Source organism: Thermothelomyces thermophilus, chromosome 1, assembly GCF_000226095.1.
Source record: "Thermothelomyces thermophilus ATCC 42464 chromosome 1, complete sequence".
In the NCBI taxonomy this organism is placed as follows: domain Eukaryota; kingdom Fungi; phylum Ascomycota; class Sordariomycetes; order Sordariales; family Chaetomiaceae; genus Thermothelomyces; species Thermothelomyces thermophilus.
Window position 1 is genome coordinate 6816545 of NC_016472.1, and position 16563 is coordinate 6833107.

A 16563-nucleotide genomic window follows, 5' to 3' on the forward strand; every position below is an offset into this window, starting at 1 on the left:
GTTTGCGGCCGGCAATTGACGTTTATTAGCAGCCACCAATGGTGGGGCTTACAGGGGTAGGTGAATACACTAAGGTACGATGCAGTACTGTTGTAGTCACGATCAGGTACTGTATGTATGTACTCTACATTACCACACAAGTGCAACAGGGACCGAGGGGTCATTGAAGGGGTCATTGAAGTCCATGCAGGGTAAAAAAAACTTGCTGAGAACACGACTCTAAGCCCTGCATGATCATGCGCGCCACAGTACTACCTCTTCAGGAGAGAGCACATCATTTGCCTAAAAGTGAAGTTCGTCTGTGTGAAGGACAATAGTTGATAACCTTTTAAGTGTACCTACGGAGTACAGCGACTTTTACGCAGTACTTGATTGTGGGGCATTCAGCCCAGCTTGCCAAGCAGCAGGGACTCGTCTTAAACAGCGGCCCAAATCCGAAATTTTTGGTAACCCCACCACCAAATACATTCAAAACTGCCCGTTTACCTTTGGATCGACGACCCTTCCCTCGCCCTTCCGCTCACTTCCTTCGACGTACTTCGCATTTAGAGAGGGAAAAAAATGAGTGACACAGCGGCTAAGCCTGGCGTTGAGCCAAGCGAGCGTACCGTCATCGGCATCACCTTCGGCAACTCCAACAGCTCCATCGCCCATGTTGTCGACGACAAGGCCGAGGTCATTGCGAACGAGGATGGAGGTGAGGAGCCTCGGCAATGCCGTCAGCCTGGTCGCATACTGATCAGTCCCCTTTCTAGACCGCCAAATCCCCACGATTCTGTCGTACGTCGAGGGCGACGAGTACTACGGTCAGCAGGCCAAGAACTTCCTCGTCAGGAACCCCAAGAACACGATCGCCTACTTCCGCGATTTCCTAGGGAAGGAGTTCAAGTCGATCGACCCTACTCACAACCACGCCTCTGCCCACCCGCAAGAAACGGGTGAGACAGTCTCGTTCACGGTCAAGGACAAGGACGGAGAAGAGGAGGCCCCGTCGACACTGTCGGTTTCCGAGGTCGCCACCCGCTACCTCCGGCGCCTGGTCGGCTCTGCGTCGGAGTATCTTGGGAGAAAGGTCACCTCGGCTGTCATCACGGTCCCGACCAACTTTACCGACAAGCAAAAAGCCGCCCTGATCGAGGCTGCCGCCGCCGCCGACCTCGAGGTCCTGCAGCTCGTCAGCGAACCCATTGCCGCGATCCTCGCCTACGATGGGCGCCCCGAGGCCAAGATTCAGGACAAGATCATCGTGGTCGCGGATCTGGGCGGCACCCGGTCCGACGTCGCCGTCGTCGCCAGCCGCGGCGGCATGTACACCGTGCTCGCGACGGTTCACGACTACGAGTTCGCCGGCTTTGCGCTGGACAAGGTGCTGGTGGATCACTTTGCCAAGGAGTTCATGAAGAAGAACTCCGGGGCCGGGGATCCGCGCGAGAACGCCAAGAGCCTGGCCAAGCTGAAGCTCGAGGCCGAAGCCACCAAGAGGGCGCTCAGCCTGGGCACCAACGCCAGCTTCAGCGTCGAGAGTCTGTTGAACGGCATTGACTTCGCCAGCACCATCAACCGCCTGCGGTACGAGACGATCGGGAGGACCGTATTCGAGGGCATCAACCGCCTGGTGGAGTCGGCGGTCAAGAAGGCCGGCCTGGACGTGCTGGACGTGGACGAGGTGATGCTGGTCGGCGGTACCTCGCACACCCCGCGCATCGCTGCCAACCTTCGCTACATCTTCCCCCAGAGCACGAGGATATTGGCGCCCTCGACCGAGCCGACCGCCGTCAACCCCTCAGAAGCCGAGGCCCGCGGCGCCGCCCTGCAGGCCAGCCTAATCCGGGACTACGAGGCCGAGGACATCGAGCAGTCGACCCACGCCGCCGTCACCACGGTTCCCCACGTCTTCAACGCCATCGGCGTCGTCTCGGTCAACGAGGCCGGCGAGGACGTGTTCGTGCCCATCGTCCCTCCCGACACTGCCGTGCCGGCTCGGCGGACGGTCCACCTCTCCGCGCCCAACGGTGGCGACGTCCTGGTCAAGGTTGTCGAGGGCAACACGCACATCAAGGTGACGCAGCCGGAGCCGAAGCCGAAGCCCAAGGAGGACGGCGACGGCGACGACAACAAGAAGGCCAAGGTCGAGGACGCCGACGACAGCGACGAAGACGACAGCGATTTCTCGGATGAGGAAGAGGAAGAGGAGGAGAAGCGGGAGAAGGTCTGGAAGATCGGGTCTACCCTCGCCGAGGCGGCCGTCAAGGGGGTGAAGAAGGGCGGCAAGGTGGAGGTCTCGATCACGGTGAACTCGGATTTGTCGGTTATCGTAACAGCGCGGGAGGTTGGCGGCAAGGGCGCCGTTCGTGGGACACTGGCGAGTGCTTAGGAGGCATTCCTTAGACCAAGGGTACGGCGGTAGGCTGTCGCATAGACTCTAGGGGAAGCGTGATGCATCCCCCTTGCTTTGGCTGGGGCGTGCTGGTTTCCAAAGGAACATCATCATGGCTGGTTATGATTTGCCTGCTCCGATAGACACTCTTACCTATACGACTGATGCTCGCACCTCGTTGTCCGCAATCTTTCTCCGGCCCGTTTTCACTCGCATTGCCTTATCCGCTTCGGTGCCGCACAACTTCTGATGGCGGTACCGGATCGAAAGCTGGTCTCTCCCCCGCCCAATTCTCCCCCTTTAGACATCCGTTGGGAAGACGCGACAAACAGCTCTAGTGTGAATTCAGATGATGGTAAGGAACTTTTCGTCTTTGGGTTCCTATGCCATATCGCATTTGCTCGTTTTGGATAATGGGAGATTTAGACTCATCCCTGAGGCGGCGAGAGGGTAAGAGACAGTGATGGGGGGTGCAATGCGCAGGAACGGTGGATTATACGATGACTCCTCAAAGTCCGACAGCATGTCATAGAACGAGATGTAGGTGGCGTATGTAAATAAATGCACATGCGCCTTGGGGGCAAGCTTCTTCCGAGTATTATGAATGCTCATATCCACGGAAGAACCATCAACAACTGCGAACTTGGCTCATAGAAATATACCCAAGAGAACTACAAGAAGAAAAATAAAACCCGCTCCTCTGCCAAACCACATCTCCATCTAATATCGAGATCCCGGAACGGTCCAAGCAACCAAGTCCTCCCGTACCTCGAACTCGTCCACCTCCTTGGCGCGCTTGAACCCTTCCCTCCCCCTCTCCCTGTCGCTGCCGAGCGTGGTCGCCGTGGCCACGCTGACGAGGCTCGAGCTCCGGCTGCGCAGGCCCCCGCCGGCGTGCGTGATCTTGCTCTCCTCGCGGCGGTGGAAGGACGGGAACGGCTCGCGGAGCGGGCCGCTGGGGGGGAGCCCGATGCCGCGGCTCGACTCGCGGCCGAGATCCCGGACTCCACTGCCGCCGCCGCCGCCGCCGACCACGAGCACCGTGGCCGCGCTCCGGTCGCTCGCGACGCTCTGCTCGCGCAGGTGGTGCCGCTGCAGCCGGGCGACGTCGCGCGGCCGGAGGGTGCCCATCACGTCGCCGCCGCTCTCCTCCCCTTCGTCGTCCGACACCGAGCCGCTGTCCTCTTGCGGCGGGTAGCGCCCCCGGCCGCCCACTCCCCCTCCCCCTCCCCTCCTTCTCCTTCTCCTCCCTCCTCCTCCTCCTCCTCCTCCTCCCGGGTTGGGAGAGGTGTCGCCGTCCATCCCCGAAGTCCCGCTGCCGCCGCCGCCGCCGGCGCCGGTGCCATGCCCGGCGATGGCGGTGTGGCGGCGCGAGTGGCTCCGCGCGTGGGAGGAGGAGGAGGGGGCGGCCGGAGGCGGCTCGAAGCCCTCGCCGCCGCTGAAGATGTTCTCGATGCACTGGTCGGCCGACAGCTCGCCGGGCTGGCTCGCCCAGCTGGCGGCCAGGGCGCGGCGGTACATGTCCTGGACCTCGAAGGCGTCGCGCGACTTGCCGGTGAAGGACGAGGGCGGGTGGCCCGGGGTGGTGGCGGCGCCGACGTCGACGGGCTCGAAGGCGTCGCCGGCGACGAACCCGGCGATGCCGCCAAAGACGGGGGCGGACTTGGGCGGCGGCGCGACGTAGTTGCGCTCGCCGTCGACCTGCACCATCAGGATGCTGATCTTGAGCGTCGAGTTGATCTTGCTGTCCTGCATCAGGTAGCGCCGCACGACGCCGTCCTGGATCTCGCCCTCCGGGGGTTCCTCGTCGCGCGACGACCGAGGGCTCGGATCGGTCTCCGGGAGGCCGGCGTTGCTCAGGGAGCTGCGCTGGCGGCGGTGGGTCGACGACTTTTGAACGGGCGACATGAGAGCCTCCTTGATGGCGTTGGCCGTGCGGCCGTCGCGCAACACCGCCTCGCTCTCCTCGACATACTCGCTGAGGTTGAGGCGGACGGTGCCGAGGGTGATCTTCTCGTCTCGCCCCGCGGCGCCCGAGACGCCGCCGGCGCTGAACTCCTGCACGACCTCGAACTCGATGGGGCACTCGTTCAGGCTGTCGTTGCGGTCGATGCCGATGCGGACCGAGACGATCTTGGAGTAGTTGTACTCGACCCTGTGGTTCACAATGGGGCACTTTTGCGTCCGTCCGCGATGCTCCCCGTGTATGCTATGTGGGAGGTGCCACTTGACCATGGACACCCCCGACACAAGCGGCACATTGTTGAGGTCAGATATCTGCGCGGGTTCAGTTAGCGAAGGAGTGGTGGGCGTGGGGATATTTTTTTTCTTCTTTAAAAAAAAGAACAATTTGACTGCCATACTTGCCTTGATGTGAACATCGAATTTCGGCTGTATATTGATCACTTCGTCAGCTTTCGATCACCGGAGGTTGGCACGTCGAAACAGAGGGGGAGTGTCCCAACCTTTCGAGCCTTGTTGACTATGGGAAAGAACCGCATATTAGCTCAGGAGCTTTCAAAGGGATGCCGGTAAGGGACCGGGCACGTCGAGGCGATGAGGAGTTGGATCTAGGCGCGTTCGGAGTTGCCAGCCCCCATCGTGACAACAAAAAGCCGCTTCCTTCAGTGCACGGCAAGAACTTGGATGCGCCTGCAAAACAAGAAGAGCATGGTGTTGGTTTTGAACGGGGGAAAATGCATTCGGCAGAGTGAGAGGTTCAAGGAAGAGAAGAATAGGCAAGAAGGACTGGCGACGGCGGCTGAGACAAACAAGCGGCAGATCTGGAACAGCGAGCATGTGAAGAGGGATAAGAGAAGAGAAGGGAAGGGGGGGCGGAGTGGGTGGGTGTTGAGCTTACTGAGGGATGCCATGTTCGGTTTGGGTCGTTATCAATGACCTATCGCGAGCGCGAACACCAGGGGAAGCTCATTCCCCCGGCCGGCAAACCGGGACCACCTTGGATGCTGCGGGTGAACGGCCGTTTTCTGACTTGGTTCCTTGTTCCTGTTACAGTTTGCTCGAGGTGTGGAGAGAAGGAGGAAGGGCTGACGTCGGCTGCCAAGAACGCTGCTGATGTTCCTTGGTCGATTCAAGGGTTACAAAGTGGTTGAGTGTATGCAAGGTACTGTACGTACTAGTTACTTTGTTGGGAGCAGCAGGTGCTGGTGCTTTCAGTCAGTAACTTCGGTTGGTAGGTTAGTGCGGTGTAGCGTCAGCGCCGGGCAGCAACAGGCACGTAGTTATGAAAACGGGGGGCGAAAGCTTGTCTAGCACCAGTGGGGGTTTTGTCATAATTCCAGGGGCACTCCCCAGGCCACAGCGGTTGGCCCCGCAAATTCAAGCACTAATTGTTCACTAAAAGTTAGTTACCTGTTATTAGTAGAGCATTTGCAGGGACAAGAGGCGGGGGACACCACAACCCCCTGCACGGCACCTCAGCGATCGCTAGTGGGGCAGCCGATAAGATGAACATTTGGGGGAGATAAGAGCTTCAAAATTCTGGGGTCAGGAATTGACTCGGGACCCTCGATCTGCCACTCACAGGTTTACTCTTTCAGAACAAGGCCTCCCCTTCCAGCACGCAAAACAAGCCGGCGCAGTGCCCGAACCCATGCTCTTCACATGGACAAGAATCGATCCTTGCCCCCGGAGAAGGGGACGGACATGAAGAAGCGAAAGGACGCGCCGGCGCAGTCCAGAGACGGGTCTCGACAACAAGATGGACGATCGACACCGACGACGGCGCGCTCGGCGAAGCGCGTCAAGTTCCAAGATGCCCGCAACATCCGCACGCAGCCGTCGGATGCCGCCCTCGAGGATGGCAAACTTGACCTGCAAAAATTTCTCAATGCCCGCGAGTTCGAGATCAATGCGCTCGAGGAGAGCATGCGCAAGTGCAAGGCCGCCAATGCAACCCGCGTGTTCCAGCAGGTACCGCGCGCCATGAGGCGGAGGACGGCGAGCCACAACGCCAAGAGGGTGCCGAAGAGGCTGCGCGAGAGGGCAAGAAGAGAGATGATTGAGGACAACACGCCCACCGTCGAGGCCAGAAAGCGACGCCCCCGCACGACCCGAGCCCGGATTCGCGCCGAGACGGCCAAGAAGCTCGCGAAGCTGGCAGAGAGGAAACGGAAGAAGATGCGCGAGAGGGCAGCCGCCGAGGGAATTGATACAGGCGGGGTGGAACCGAAGCCGACCGTGGACACCAGGGCGGCGAGGCCGAAGATCCGGCGCAACACGCTGAACGAGCCCCCCAAGCCGGACTCCAAGTTCAGAAAGAGGCAGATCAACAAGACATGGTTGCCGACGCACCTCTGGCACGCGAAGCGGGCAAGGATGACGGAGCCGAGCAAGCCGCTGTGGCGCTTCGCAATTCCCCTCACCCCCACAGAGAAATGCTACAGGCCGACGCATCGTGCCGCGGGCCAGAAAGGGGTGGTGGCGTGGGATATGAGCTATATGAGCACGATCGGCCTGTACGGCGCGGCCGAAGGCGTCGAGCGGGTTCTGAAAGCCTTGGGCCTGACCGGGGAGGGACTCTGGGGCGCCCGGGGCCAGAAGTGGAGGGCTGGAGTTCGGAAGTGGACGGGCATCCTCAGCAGGCAGACCAAAGAAGGGTCGAGGCGTGACATCGGGCCCGCGACCATCATCTGGAACCCCCAAGCACCTGCTCAGGGTGACGATGTGACGACTTCCACCCGCAGCGCGAATTCGCAAAGGCAACTGTTCATCCGTACGCATCCGTCCTGCTTTCTCGAGCTGTTCCAGGAGCTCCGGAAACTCGTCAAGATGCAGACACCGCAGCTCTACATTGAGGATTTGCGTTTCGAAATTGGCAGCATTGAGCTGATCGGTCCCGGGTCTACCGAGGCGCTGTTGGGCATTCTCCAGCCATACCACGACGGGTCGGACGGTGAGGAGCGTCACGGCCAAGTCTTCAAGTCCCTCGCCGGCGTCACGAACCCTGCCTCGCTCCCTGAGGATGCGCTCCTCGCCTTCTCTGTGAAAGACCCTCGGTTGGCGTATCCCCCAAAGAGAGTCGACCTCCCAGCCGGGGGCGGAGACGGTTCTCTCGTCGAGACACTCACCCGATGGCCGGTCGAAGAAGGATTGAAACCGTTCGGCATCTTCAGCCGTGACTCTCGATTTCGGGCTTCGAGACTGCCCTCTCAGAAAGCCATCAACCGCCGAAAGGGGGCGAACGCGCCGGGAGAACCCCTCCGCGTCACTCCGGCCGATCCCCCAATCCCGGTCGTGCTGCTGGCCTCGAGACCTTCCACCGGCGGACAGGCGCAAGGCACATGGACGTTACTGGCACCGTGGAAGTGCATCATGCCGCTCTGGTATGCCCTCATGCACTATCCCCTCTCGACCGGCGGCAACCCTCGGCTCGGCGGCCTGGACGAGCAGAGACAAATCGCGTTTGAGCACGGAGCCCCGTGGTTCCCCGCCGACTTTCCCGCGACCGACGCCGGGCGCAACTGGGAGCTGGAGCAGCGGGCCAAACAAAAACAGGAGTGGGATCGCCGCCCGAAAGGCAAGAGGGTCGAGTGGAAGTCATTGGACCTCGGTGCTGGCCGCAAAGGCGAGATCGGAAATGGGTTCGCGTGCGATTTCGAACACTTGTTTGGGAGCTCCTCCGCAGAGGAACCCCCGGATCGCCAAGCCACCGGGCCGTCGATCGCGGATGGGGCCGAGATGATGGACATTGACGCTCCGGACCGGTCGGAAGAGACCGAAGTTTCAGAGCCTCTAGGAGCGCCAGCGCCCTCAGGGCTGATCCAGTGCCTGCCCAAGGCCTCTTTTACCTCGCTGCTCAGGTCACCCAACTCGGAGACGCCGCCGGCGAACTCTATCATCACAGTCAATCTAACCTTTGTCGCGAGAGGTGTCGCAAACACCTGCGCCAGAATCTACCGATTACCTTCTCGGGGTTCGAGGGTCGCCGAGCCTTCTGCGGATGCCGAAGTGCTCGCCACGGATCCCACCCCGACCACTACTAGCTCGCGCACCCTTCCTCGAGATCTGAGAGATCAGTGGCTGAGGAAACTGCCCCAGCCAATCGACAGGGGTCAGGGCAGCCGATCGCGATTGACGGCGCCCCCACGGATGCCCTTGGGGGTCGACATGGAAACGCGCAAGAGGCTCCTGGCGCAATCCATCGTCGAGACGGAACTTCCTTACCCCAAGCCGGCTCCCAACGAGCTCGACATTGGCGGGCACCATCCTCTATGCCCAGACGAGGGGGATCTGCTTGGCTTCGTGACCACGGGCGCGTTCAGCCTGAGCGAGGGCAAGGGCACGGCGATCGGCTCCATCTCGGCAGCGAGGGCATTGGAGGCGATGCGGGAGGCAGGGGCTAGGGAAGGCAAGCTCTGCATCGTGAGGAACGCGGGCGAGAGTGTGGGATGGCTGGCGAGGTGGGAGCTTGTTTGACAGGGTTCAGTGTTCCCGGCCGACCGCCTTGTTGGGACGGCCCCTGTTGCTTCTTTTTCTTTCTTTTTCCTACGAAACGAGGCATTTTGCATGATTTGTTTCAGGAGGCCGAAGCCCGTTTGTCGGGTTGAGAGAAGTGCAAGCCGCGGAGAAGTAGACGGGGCGCCAAAACAGTCCAACGAGAAAAAGATTGGCAACAAATCCAACCCCCTCCCCTTCTCCCCCTCCTACTCCCCGAAAACCCTCGGTCACGCAGGATCTAGCGCAGTACATACGACTGGAGTGAGAGCGCACAGACAGCTCTCGGCGGAATATGTCCGCGTCTGAGCGGGTGAGCGGTTGCGAAGCAGGGCCGATATGACGCAAATCAAAAGGAGACCTGACGACTCCTACCGGGCTGACGGCAACGTCCTGCATTGAAGCAGAAGAAGCAGAAGCAAGGGTCGATGTGTGTGAGAGAGAGGCAGCGGCTGTACGCTGGGCTCTGGGAAAGGGCTTAGGTCTGAGACAAACCTGAAGCTCATGCGCTCCCCAGGTCCGACCCGATCTGTAATTTTGGAGATCGTAATCCCACTTGGAGCAATCAAGAGTGGCGCATGCGACAATCGCTCACCCGAAATCGCAACCCGTCACATTGGTCCTTCCCCAAAACTCCGACGTTCCGGGTCGTCCTGCAAGCCTGCCAACTGCGGCGGGACGAGAGCCAGGGGGGCGCGTCTGCAGCCACGGCCGATCGTCAAAGTCGTCCACTAACTACGGATAGTTAAGACGGATTACACAGTACACTACGAGGTCACTTGCACACCGGCAGGATCACGGCGGGATCGCTCTTTTTAGCGGGTATGATCTGGGTGTCTCGGTGTCTCCAATCACCTGCGCTCATGCTACGGATAACACTGGGATGTGCAGTCCCGCTGCTAGACGATACCGTGCTCCCTGATTCTAGGCCCAGGCGGTGGGGATCTACACTGCAGAGTACAGTAGGGTCCGCACTGATCCGGATCTCGGCTGTCCTTCCCGACCCTTTGTGGATCAGTGGATCAGCGGATCAGTGGATCAGTGGATCAAGGGCCTTACCGCGCCCACTGCATGGCGGGCTAACTATCGGTGCCCTACTATACACTACACTACACAGTACAAATCCAGCGCGGCAGGTTGGGGGGCGCAAACGGCAAACGGCAGGGCCGCAAGTTGAGGAGGGGTGGCGCTGGGCACCAAACACTGCCAGGCACCCTCCCTTGCTTGCCCTGCGTTGTGTGTGTGTGTGTGTGTCCGTACGGGATACAGGACATACAGAGTACACACTACCGCAGTACATACATACGGATTACACTCTATCAAGTTTGGACCTACATACACACCCATCCCATGACTACAAGTAGGAGCTCGGTCGGCACTTCGCTCCGCACCATCTGTCGACATAATTCTCCTAAACCTGGCCGTTCTGTCTCCTCCTAGGACGCAGGGTCTTCTTTGCTTGCACGACTGCTACGAAGTGCTACGATCGAGGATCGAGCGTCCAGAAAACTATCGTTCGGAACTCTGCCAAGAACGGACCGTGTGGTGGAATCTGCGACTTGCGATCCGAGAGCCCCTCGTTGCTTTCGTTCCCTGTTTGCACGACCGCTTTTTCGTCTCGTTCTTCTTGCTTCTCCATTGTCCTGAGAGAGGCAGCTCTTTGGGTGGACGAAACGGGACACTACCGTACTGTACTGTACATGCAACACCTGCGACATTACGAATTACACTTACACTAGGTCGCGTCGCTGGTGGAGCGCCACAGAACAAGCTCACTACTACTGTGGTAACCAAGTGCCGCCTTGGCGAGATCACAAGATCAGCCAAGACTCTGGTTGGGCGACTACCCCCTGCCCCCCTGCCCACCTTTGTGACGGGCGATCGTGCCCGATAACGATACGATTTACATGCCTTACAACACCGTCCGCGCCCGCGCCCGCTCCCCCACGCCATCGCACCTGGTTCTTCTAGGTCATGTCTCCCGAGACGGTGGCACGCACAAGCTCCTCCAAGACGGCCACAGAGGCGCCTCGACCATGAGTCCCATGGCCCGGCCCTCGCTGCTCCTGGACGAGCCGGTCGCAGGTTGGAAGCTCCAGCTGCCCGAACTCGCAGATGCCGACTACGTCCGCGAGGTCCTGGCCCGGTCCGACGGCGCGACCGAGGCCGACATCGAGCACGAGTTGGTGTCCAAGGCCGCCGCCCTGCGCATCGAGCTGCCCGCGTCAGCGTTTCCGTTTCCGGATCCGCAAGAGCGCTCGCACGAGCCGCGGGCGCCCGGCGTGCAGCAGCAGCAGCAGAACAGCGCGGCCTCGACGGGCTCGGACGGCGGCAGCGCAGATTGTTCCGCGACGCTGCAGATCTCGGACCGTGGGGCGGCGAGTCCCGGTACACCAGCAACAGCAACAATAACAAGGGAAACAACAATGACAAGGGAAGCAACGGCAACGAGAAGGCGGTCGAGGAGCCTCAGCTTCTCCCAGTACGAGAGGTACATCAGCCAGGTCGATCCCGCGCTCGAACAGTCAAAGTTCCAGAAATCGGAGCCGGCCGGGGGCATCGCTGCGAAACCGAGCGGGAAGAAGGGTGTCAGGGGTATCACTCGCAGCATCACGGCCAGGTTGAGGAGGAGAAAGCCGAGCCCGGATCAGCCAATGTGAGTTATCCAACAGAAAGAGACTTAGGCCCCCCATAGATTTCAACGCGGGTGTCTGACCTCCATTTTTTTTTCCTTTGTTTTCCCTCGTTTCTCAAAAGGCCTTGTATTTGCTGTCGCGAGGACTTCCTTGTCGGCAACACGGCCCTGCACACGATACCTTGCGGTCATTGCTACTGCCGCGACTGCCTTACCATCATGGTCGAGCAGTCCATGCTGGACGAGTCCAAGATGCCGCCGCGGTGTTGCACCCAGCCGATCCCCGCCGCCATCATCAAGACGGTCCTCCCGAGGGAGAAGCAGCAGCTCTTCCTCAAGGCGGTGGTGCAGTACAGCACGCCCTGGGAGGCGCGCGTCTTCTGCCCAAACACTTCGTGCGGCGAGTTCATCCCGCCCGCGAGCAAGCCCGACACCAAGCACCCGTTCGAGACGCTCTGCCAGTCGTGCCAGACGCGCGTCTGCACCATGTGCAAGCGCAGCGCCCACCAGCTGGGCCAGGACTGCCCCGAGGACAAGGAAAGCGACGCGGTGCTCCGCATGGGCGAGCGGTCCGGCTGGCGCCGCTGCTACAAGTGCCGGTCCCTGGTCGAGCTGGCCCAGGGGTGCACCCACATCACGTGCCGGTGCAAGGCGCAGTTCTGCTACATCTGCGGCGCCGTCTGGGACCCTGCCGTCGGCTGCCCCAACTTCTGCAACGGCGAGGAGGAGATGGAGCGCCGCCGCGTGGAGGAGGAGGCCCGGCGGGCCGAGCTCGAGGCCGAGAAGGAGGCGCGCCAGAGGGAGGCCGAGGCCGAGGAGAGGGAGAAGGAGGACGCCGAGAGGCGGACGCGCGAGAGCCCCGAGTTCCGGGCGCTCAGGGCGGAGCAGGAGGCCGAGAGGGCCCGGTTCGGAGCCTACGAGCGGAGGGTGAAGGAGGCCCTGCGGGCGCGGCAGCAGCGCAGGAAGGTCGCCCTGGCCGACAAGTTCTCGGACCTGATGGACCGCATGCGCGAGCGGCACGCCAAGACGGAGCAGCACCTCGAGGACCTCCAGGTCATGGCCGAGATCGAGCTGCAGGCCAGCCTGGAAGAGAAGCGGAAGAGGGTCCAGATCAAGCTCCGCCACATGGAAGACTACTGCGCAGGCAAGATCGCGGCCTCCGGCAACGACGGCAACGACGGCAACGACGAATCATCCCCGTCATTATCATCACCACAATCACCACAATCACCACATCCATCACCACCAACAGCACCACCATCATCATCATCATTACCTTCATCACCATCATCACCATCATCACCATCGCCACCATCGCCACAAGAACAACAACACCAAGCCCACCAAACCCAGGCGGCGCCCCCACCAGACGCCGGCAGCAGCAGCAGCAGCAGCAGCCGTCGCAGCATGCCCCAGCGCAAGGTCACGGAGCGCGACCTGGAGCAGCTGCGGCAGCAGTACAGCCTGCGCGACGGCATGGAGCGGCGGCACCGGTCGCAGATCAACGGCCTGCGCGAGAAGCAGGCCAGGAGCATGGAGGAGCTGGTGGGGCGGCACGAGCGGGAGCGCGAGGCGCTGGCCGACCGCCGCGCCGAGGAGGTCGAGGACCTCGCGGTCCGCTTCGCCAACGAGGAGGACGCCCTCCTGCGCACCCTCGCCGACCGCCGCGCCCGCCTCGCCCGCCGCTGGCTCCTCGCCGCCGAGGTCCTCCGCGCCGAGCTCGAGGCCCGCCACCGCCGCAGGTTCGCCCCCATGCCCGTCACCCCCTGGCCGGACGAGGAGGAGGAGGAGGAGGAGGAGGAGGAGCCTCGCCGCATGGCCGTGGAAGTGGGTTGCGCGTAATCACTCACCGTTCCATTTTTTCAATTCCTGTTCTCTTCTCTTCTCTTCTGCTCTCTTCTCTTTTAGCCTTTTTTCTTCAATCTCATCTTCTCTCTTCCTTCTTTCGTTTCCTTTAATCTTCCTCCTCCCTTATGCACCATTCTTCTTCCCCACGCTGTTCTACGGGCGTGAAGCCATGTCTGCTTTCATGTTTTCCGACTTGTTACTCTTTCCTTCGGGCTTCATCTGCGGACATTTCTCCCCCACCCCCCCGCGGCTTTGCAGCTGCGGCGTGGAACGAGGGGCGTCGAATTTCCAGGCAGGGTTTTTTTTTGAGCGTGATCTGGGGGAGCGTGGAGTTTTGAGGTCGGACAGTTACCGTTTCCGCAACATCTTTTCTACGAGCGTTTTACTGCATGCATCACGCTGGGCCCCATCCATGGTCCTTCTCCTCGGGGGGGCATCTGGTTGTCTCCTTTCGATGTCGGGACTAGGAAAGAGATACGAAGGAACGAGGGGACGGGGAGGGGATGGCTTTGTTTCGGGAAACGCGTTTCGCTCGGGGATGAAGCTCTCCTCCTAGCATGGCGTCGGCGGCTTTAACTTGGAGCTAGGAACGCACGATACCACTACACTAATTAAATCCCCCCGTCTCCTCATCGGGCCATGTCATCGAGATATACAGAATAGACCCAAAGAATCTTTCGATTGCCGTTCCCACCATGTGACTAAAACGGTTTAACAGCGGAGCATGGGAATGACGGCTGCCAAGATGATACTGGCCCCGTCAACGCACTGCTGGCGTCCTCCCCCCGGGGCAAAGGCCCACTTGGTCTCGGTGATGTTCGGGGTCGCGGTGTGTCGGCCGTCGATACGACGCTACCCCGGATGGGTCCATGGCTCCTCCGTTCGGGTGTCCCCTGGTTTTAACGGCCAGACTTTGGCAGACTGCTTAACGAACGAACTGCAGGTATACCCTATGTAGATACATATAGTATGTACATTACAAGATTAGTTGGAGACAGGATGGGGACATGATCAGACACCTGCCCCTTCTTCTAGATTCGTGCTAGATAGAGCACGGGGCAGACTGGTTTGTCCCACGTAAGGGATACTGCCCATACGCAGTGCGTACAGAGTGTATGTAGTATATGTACTGCGGACGACCTAGCGTGTTTTGAACCATGACTCCGATAGCAAAGACAACAAAACATTCCGAGTGTAGTGAGGCGTGCGGCTGCGGAGTGCGTGTTACAGGATGCGGCTCTGAAACCGACTGCTCGAGAAGAAGAAGAAGAAGCCGGTGACAAGCACGCTGTGCGGCATCAAGCGTTAAAGGAGAGCTTGCTACTACACACCCCCCCAAAAAAACGACGAGGACCTCCTATTCCAGCCAACGTAAAAAAAACCCTCAAATCCTCGACCAAGCTTTCCAAAACCCCCCGAATGATTTCGAACAGGCCTTTCCTATCCGTACAACAACCAGAACAGAAACAACAAGACACAAAGAACAAAGAGAACCCCCCCCTCCTTTTAAAAGATCGAGTTCACGATATTGCTGCCGATGGTCGCGCCCGCACCAAAGATGGCCGCGTTCCCCAGCTTCTTGCCAAACTTCTTGCCGTGCTCGCCCAGCTTGCTCCCCCCGCCGCTCTCCTCCCCCTGCTGCTGCTGCCCCGGCGGCGGCGCGGCCGAGTACCCGTGCACGGGGACGGGCGAGACGGGATACCCGGAGGCGGAGGCGGGCGCGGCGTACTGCGGCTGCTGGTACGACGACGCGACCGGCGCGGGTGGCGGCTGGGCGGCGGCCTTCTGGTGGGCCTCCTCGACGACGACGACGTAGTTGCGCGGGAAGATGCCCTCCTGGCCGGTCCGCAGGTTCTTGCCGAGCCACCAGTCGGCGTTCATGTACTCGTGCACGGCGAGGCGGTCATCGCGCTCGAAGGAGCAGTCGCGCGCGTCGCCGGCCGTGTAGCGGTAGAGCGCCCGGGCGTAGACCAGCACGGGCTTCTCGGGCTGCGGTGGCGGTGGCGGCGGTTGCTGCTGCTGCTGCTGCTGCTTCTGCGGCGGCGCGGCAGAGTTGTTGCGCGCGGGGAGGGATGGCGGGGAGGCGGTGGACTGAGCGTACGAGGGCGGCGCCGCCGTCGATGCCGGGGAGTCGGCGGGCGGCGCCGGGGTCGGGTTGTTGCTTCGGGGTCCCGGGCCCGAGAGGGGGGACTCGGCCGGGAGGAGGGCGTTGATCGAGTCGAAGGCGGAATCGCTTATGACGCCCTTTTCGAGGAGGGATTCGAGTTCCTGGCGGCCGAGATGATTAGAAGAAGGGCGCCGACGGGACAATCATGCTACGTAGACCCGGAGGAGCTCAGCTTGCATTCTTGATCAAACGAAGAGACCGGTTGGTCTCGATGACCCGCTGCCGAGCCTCAGACATGGCGACTGCTTCTCGAACCGCTTTTACTCCGCTATGGTCCGGTTTTGTGAACGAACAACTACACTGATGGAATGTCGCACCGTTTTCGTTCGTTCGACGTTGCTGCAATCGATGGCTAAAAAGGCGGAGAGAGAAAAGTTGGTTGTAAAGAGGTTCGCGGGGCTTATCGGAAGTGGAGGAGGGAAGGGAAATGGGAATTGATGAACCGACGACGCGCAAGCGGCGGTCGTGACCCCGCTAGGATACTTTAGCCAAGCCGCCAAGTCGCCGCAGCACAGGCGGGCGGTTCTCCCAAGTTGCCGCTATCCGATCGCTAAAGCTTCAGGGGGTTCAAGGGGTTGGCACCCCCTACAGTAGCCGTCGGTATGTACGGATTACTACAGTGCAGCCCCCGGAATTCCTGTCCCCAGAGGGCCCGCCTCGAGGTTGGTTCGGCCTACCTGACCCTGAGGTGCCGGGTAGAAACCAGTGCTGCGCACAGTACGGTCCGTAAAGGAGGCAAACTGCTCAGCGATCCACTTTCTCGTCCCAAGTTCAAACGGCCAGCAACATGGCACATGGCGCTTAACTTGCAGGATTAAAGTCCATTGCCATCAAAGATCTACGGTATCAATCCCAAATTGACCCATCTCAGCCACATTTTCCTCCTCCTCGAGCCACCCAAGCTTCTACCCCCGTCAGGCAAGCCCGCTGCGAAAGGGATCTAGAATAATACACAGGATCCTTCTCCATTCCGCCGTGCTAGAGAACCAAGAGCAGAAGCAAAGATATGATCCCGAAATCTTGAAAAGAAACGACAAGAGGAGAAAATAAAATTACGAGAAAAGGCGCAGCAGGTAGATT

General features: G+C 60.5%; 5 protein-coding genes across 5 annotated transcripts; 3 read left to right on the forward strand and 2 right to left on the reverse strand.

Moving 5' to 3' along the window:
• The first annotated feature begins 486 nt into the window (after nucleotides 1–486).
• On the forward strand, nucleotides 487–2585 carry MYCTH_64380 (uncharacterized protein). Its single transcript, XM_003659959.1, has 2 exons — nucleotides 487–697; nucleotides 756–2585. Exons 1-2 carry the CDS (start codon nucleotides 562–564, stop codon nucleotides 2372–2374), a joined length of 1755 nt encoding a protein of 584 aa, XP_003660007.1. The 5' UTR covers nucleotides 487–561; the 3' UTR covers nucleotides 2375–2585.
• A 321-nt stretch (nucleotides 2586–2906) lies between these two features.
• Nucleotides 2907–5225, reverse strand: MYCTH_2297737 (uncharacterized protein). The gene is made up of 3 exons (XM_003659960.1): nucleotides 4843–5225; nucleotides 4745–4768; nucleotides 2907–4654 (listed from the first exon to the last, which is right to left on the reverse strand). Exons 1-3 carry the CDS (start codon nucleotides 4876–4878, stop codon nucleotides 3098–3100), a joined length of 1617 nt encoding a protein of 538 aa, XP_003660008.1. The 5' UTR covers nucleotides 4879–5225; the 3' UTR covers nucleotides 2907–3097.
• A 380-nt stretch (nucleotides 5226–5605) lies between these two features.
• Nucleotides 5606–8849, forward strand: MYCTH_2297740 (uncharacterized protein). The gene is made up of 2 exons (XM_003659961.1): nucleotides 5606–5723; nucleotides 5922–8849. The coding sequence occupies exon 2, from the start codon at nucleotides 6002–6004 to the stop codon at nucleotides 8813–8815; it is 2814 nt and encodes a 937-aa protein (XP_003660009.1). The 5' UTR covers nucleotides 5606–5723; nucleotides 5922–6001; the 3' UTR covers nucleotides 8816–8849.
• Nucleotides 8850–10646: 1797 nt separating this feature from the next.
• MYCTH_2297743 (uncharacterized protein) lies at nucleotides 10647–13398 on the forward strand. The gene is made up of 2 exons (XM_003659962.1): nucleotides 10647–11489; nucleotides 11591–13398. Exons 1-2 carry the CDS (start codon nucleotides 10870–10872, stop codon nucleotides 13308–13310), a joined length of 2340 nt encoding a protein of 779 aa, XP_003660010.1. The 5' UTR covers nucleotides 10647–10869; the 3' UTR covers nucleotides 13311–13398.
• A 1033-nt stretch (nucleotides 13399–14431) lies between these two features.
• On the reverse strand, nucleotides 14432–15827 carry MYCTH_2313954 (uncharacterized protein). The gene is made up of 2 exons (XM_003659963.1): nucleotides 15663–15827; nucleotides 14432–15586 (listed from the first exon to the last, which is right to left on the reverse strand). Exons 1-2 carry the CDS (start codon nucleotides 15718–15720, stop codon nucleotides 14823–14825), a joined length of 822 nt encoding a protein of 273 aa, XP_003660011.1. The 5' UTR covers nucleotides 15721–15827; the 3' UTR covers nucleotides 14432–14822.
• Between the last annotated feature and the right edge of the window lie 736 nt (nucleotides 15828–16563).

Excerpts from the sequence above, each read along its gene's own strand:
- MYCTH_64380 (XM_003659959.1), top strand. The coding sequence starts at position 562 with ATGAGTGACACAGCGGCTAAGCCTGGCGTTGAGCCAAGCGAGCGTACC. Across the intron at positions 698-755 it reads CATTGCGAACGAGGATGGAG|ACCGCCAAATCCCCACGATT; the intron begins GTGAGGAGCCTC and ends TCCCCTTTCTAG.
- MYCTH_2297737 (XM_003659960.1), bottom strand. The coding sequence starts at position 4,878 with ATGCGGTTCTTTCCCATAGTCAACAAGGCTCGAAAG. Across the intron at positions 4,769-4,842 it reads TAGTCAACAAGGCTCGAAAG|CCGAAATTCGATGTTCACAT; the intron begins GTTGGGACACTC and ends ATCAATATACAG. Across the intron at positions 4,655-4,744 it reads AATTCGATGTTCACATCAAG|ATATCTGACCTCAACAATGT; the intron begins GCAAGTATGGCA and ends GAACCCGCGCAG.
- MYCTH_2297740 (XM_003659961.1), top strand. The coding sequence starts at position 6,002 with ATGGACAAGAATCGATCCTTGCCCCCGGAGAAGGGGACGGACATGAAG.
- MYCTH_2297743 (XM_003659962.1), top strand. The coding sequence starts at position 10,870 with ATGAGTCCCATGGCCCGGCCCTCGCTGCTCCTGGACGAGCCGGTCGCA. Across the intron at positions 11,490-11,590 it reads CCGAGCCCGGATCAGCCAAT|GCCTTGTATTTGCTGTCGCG; the intron begins GTGAGTTATCCA and ends GTTTCTCAAAAG.
- MYCTH_2313954 (XM_003659963.1), bottom strand. The coding sequence starts at position 15,720 with ATGTCTGAGGCTCGGCAGCGGGTCATCGAGACCAACCGGTCTCTTCGT. Across the intron at positions 15,587-15,662 it reads GTCTCTTCGTTTGATCAAGA|AGGAACTCGAATCCCTCCTC; the intron begins ATGCAAGCTGAG and ends ATCTCGGCCGCC.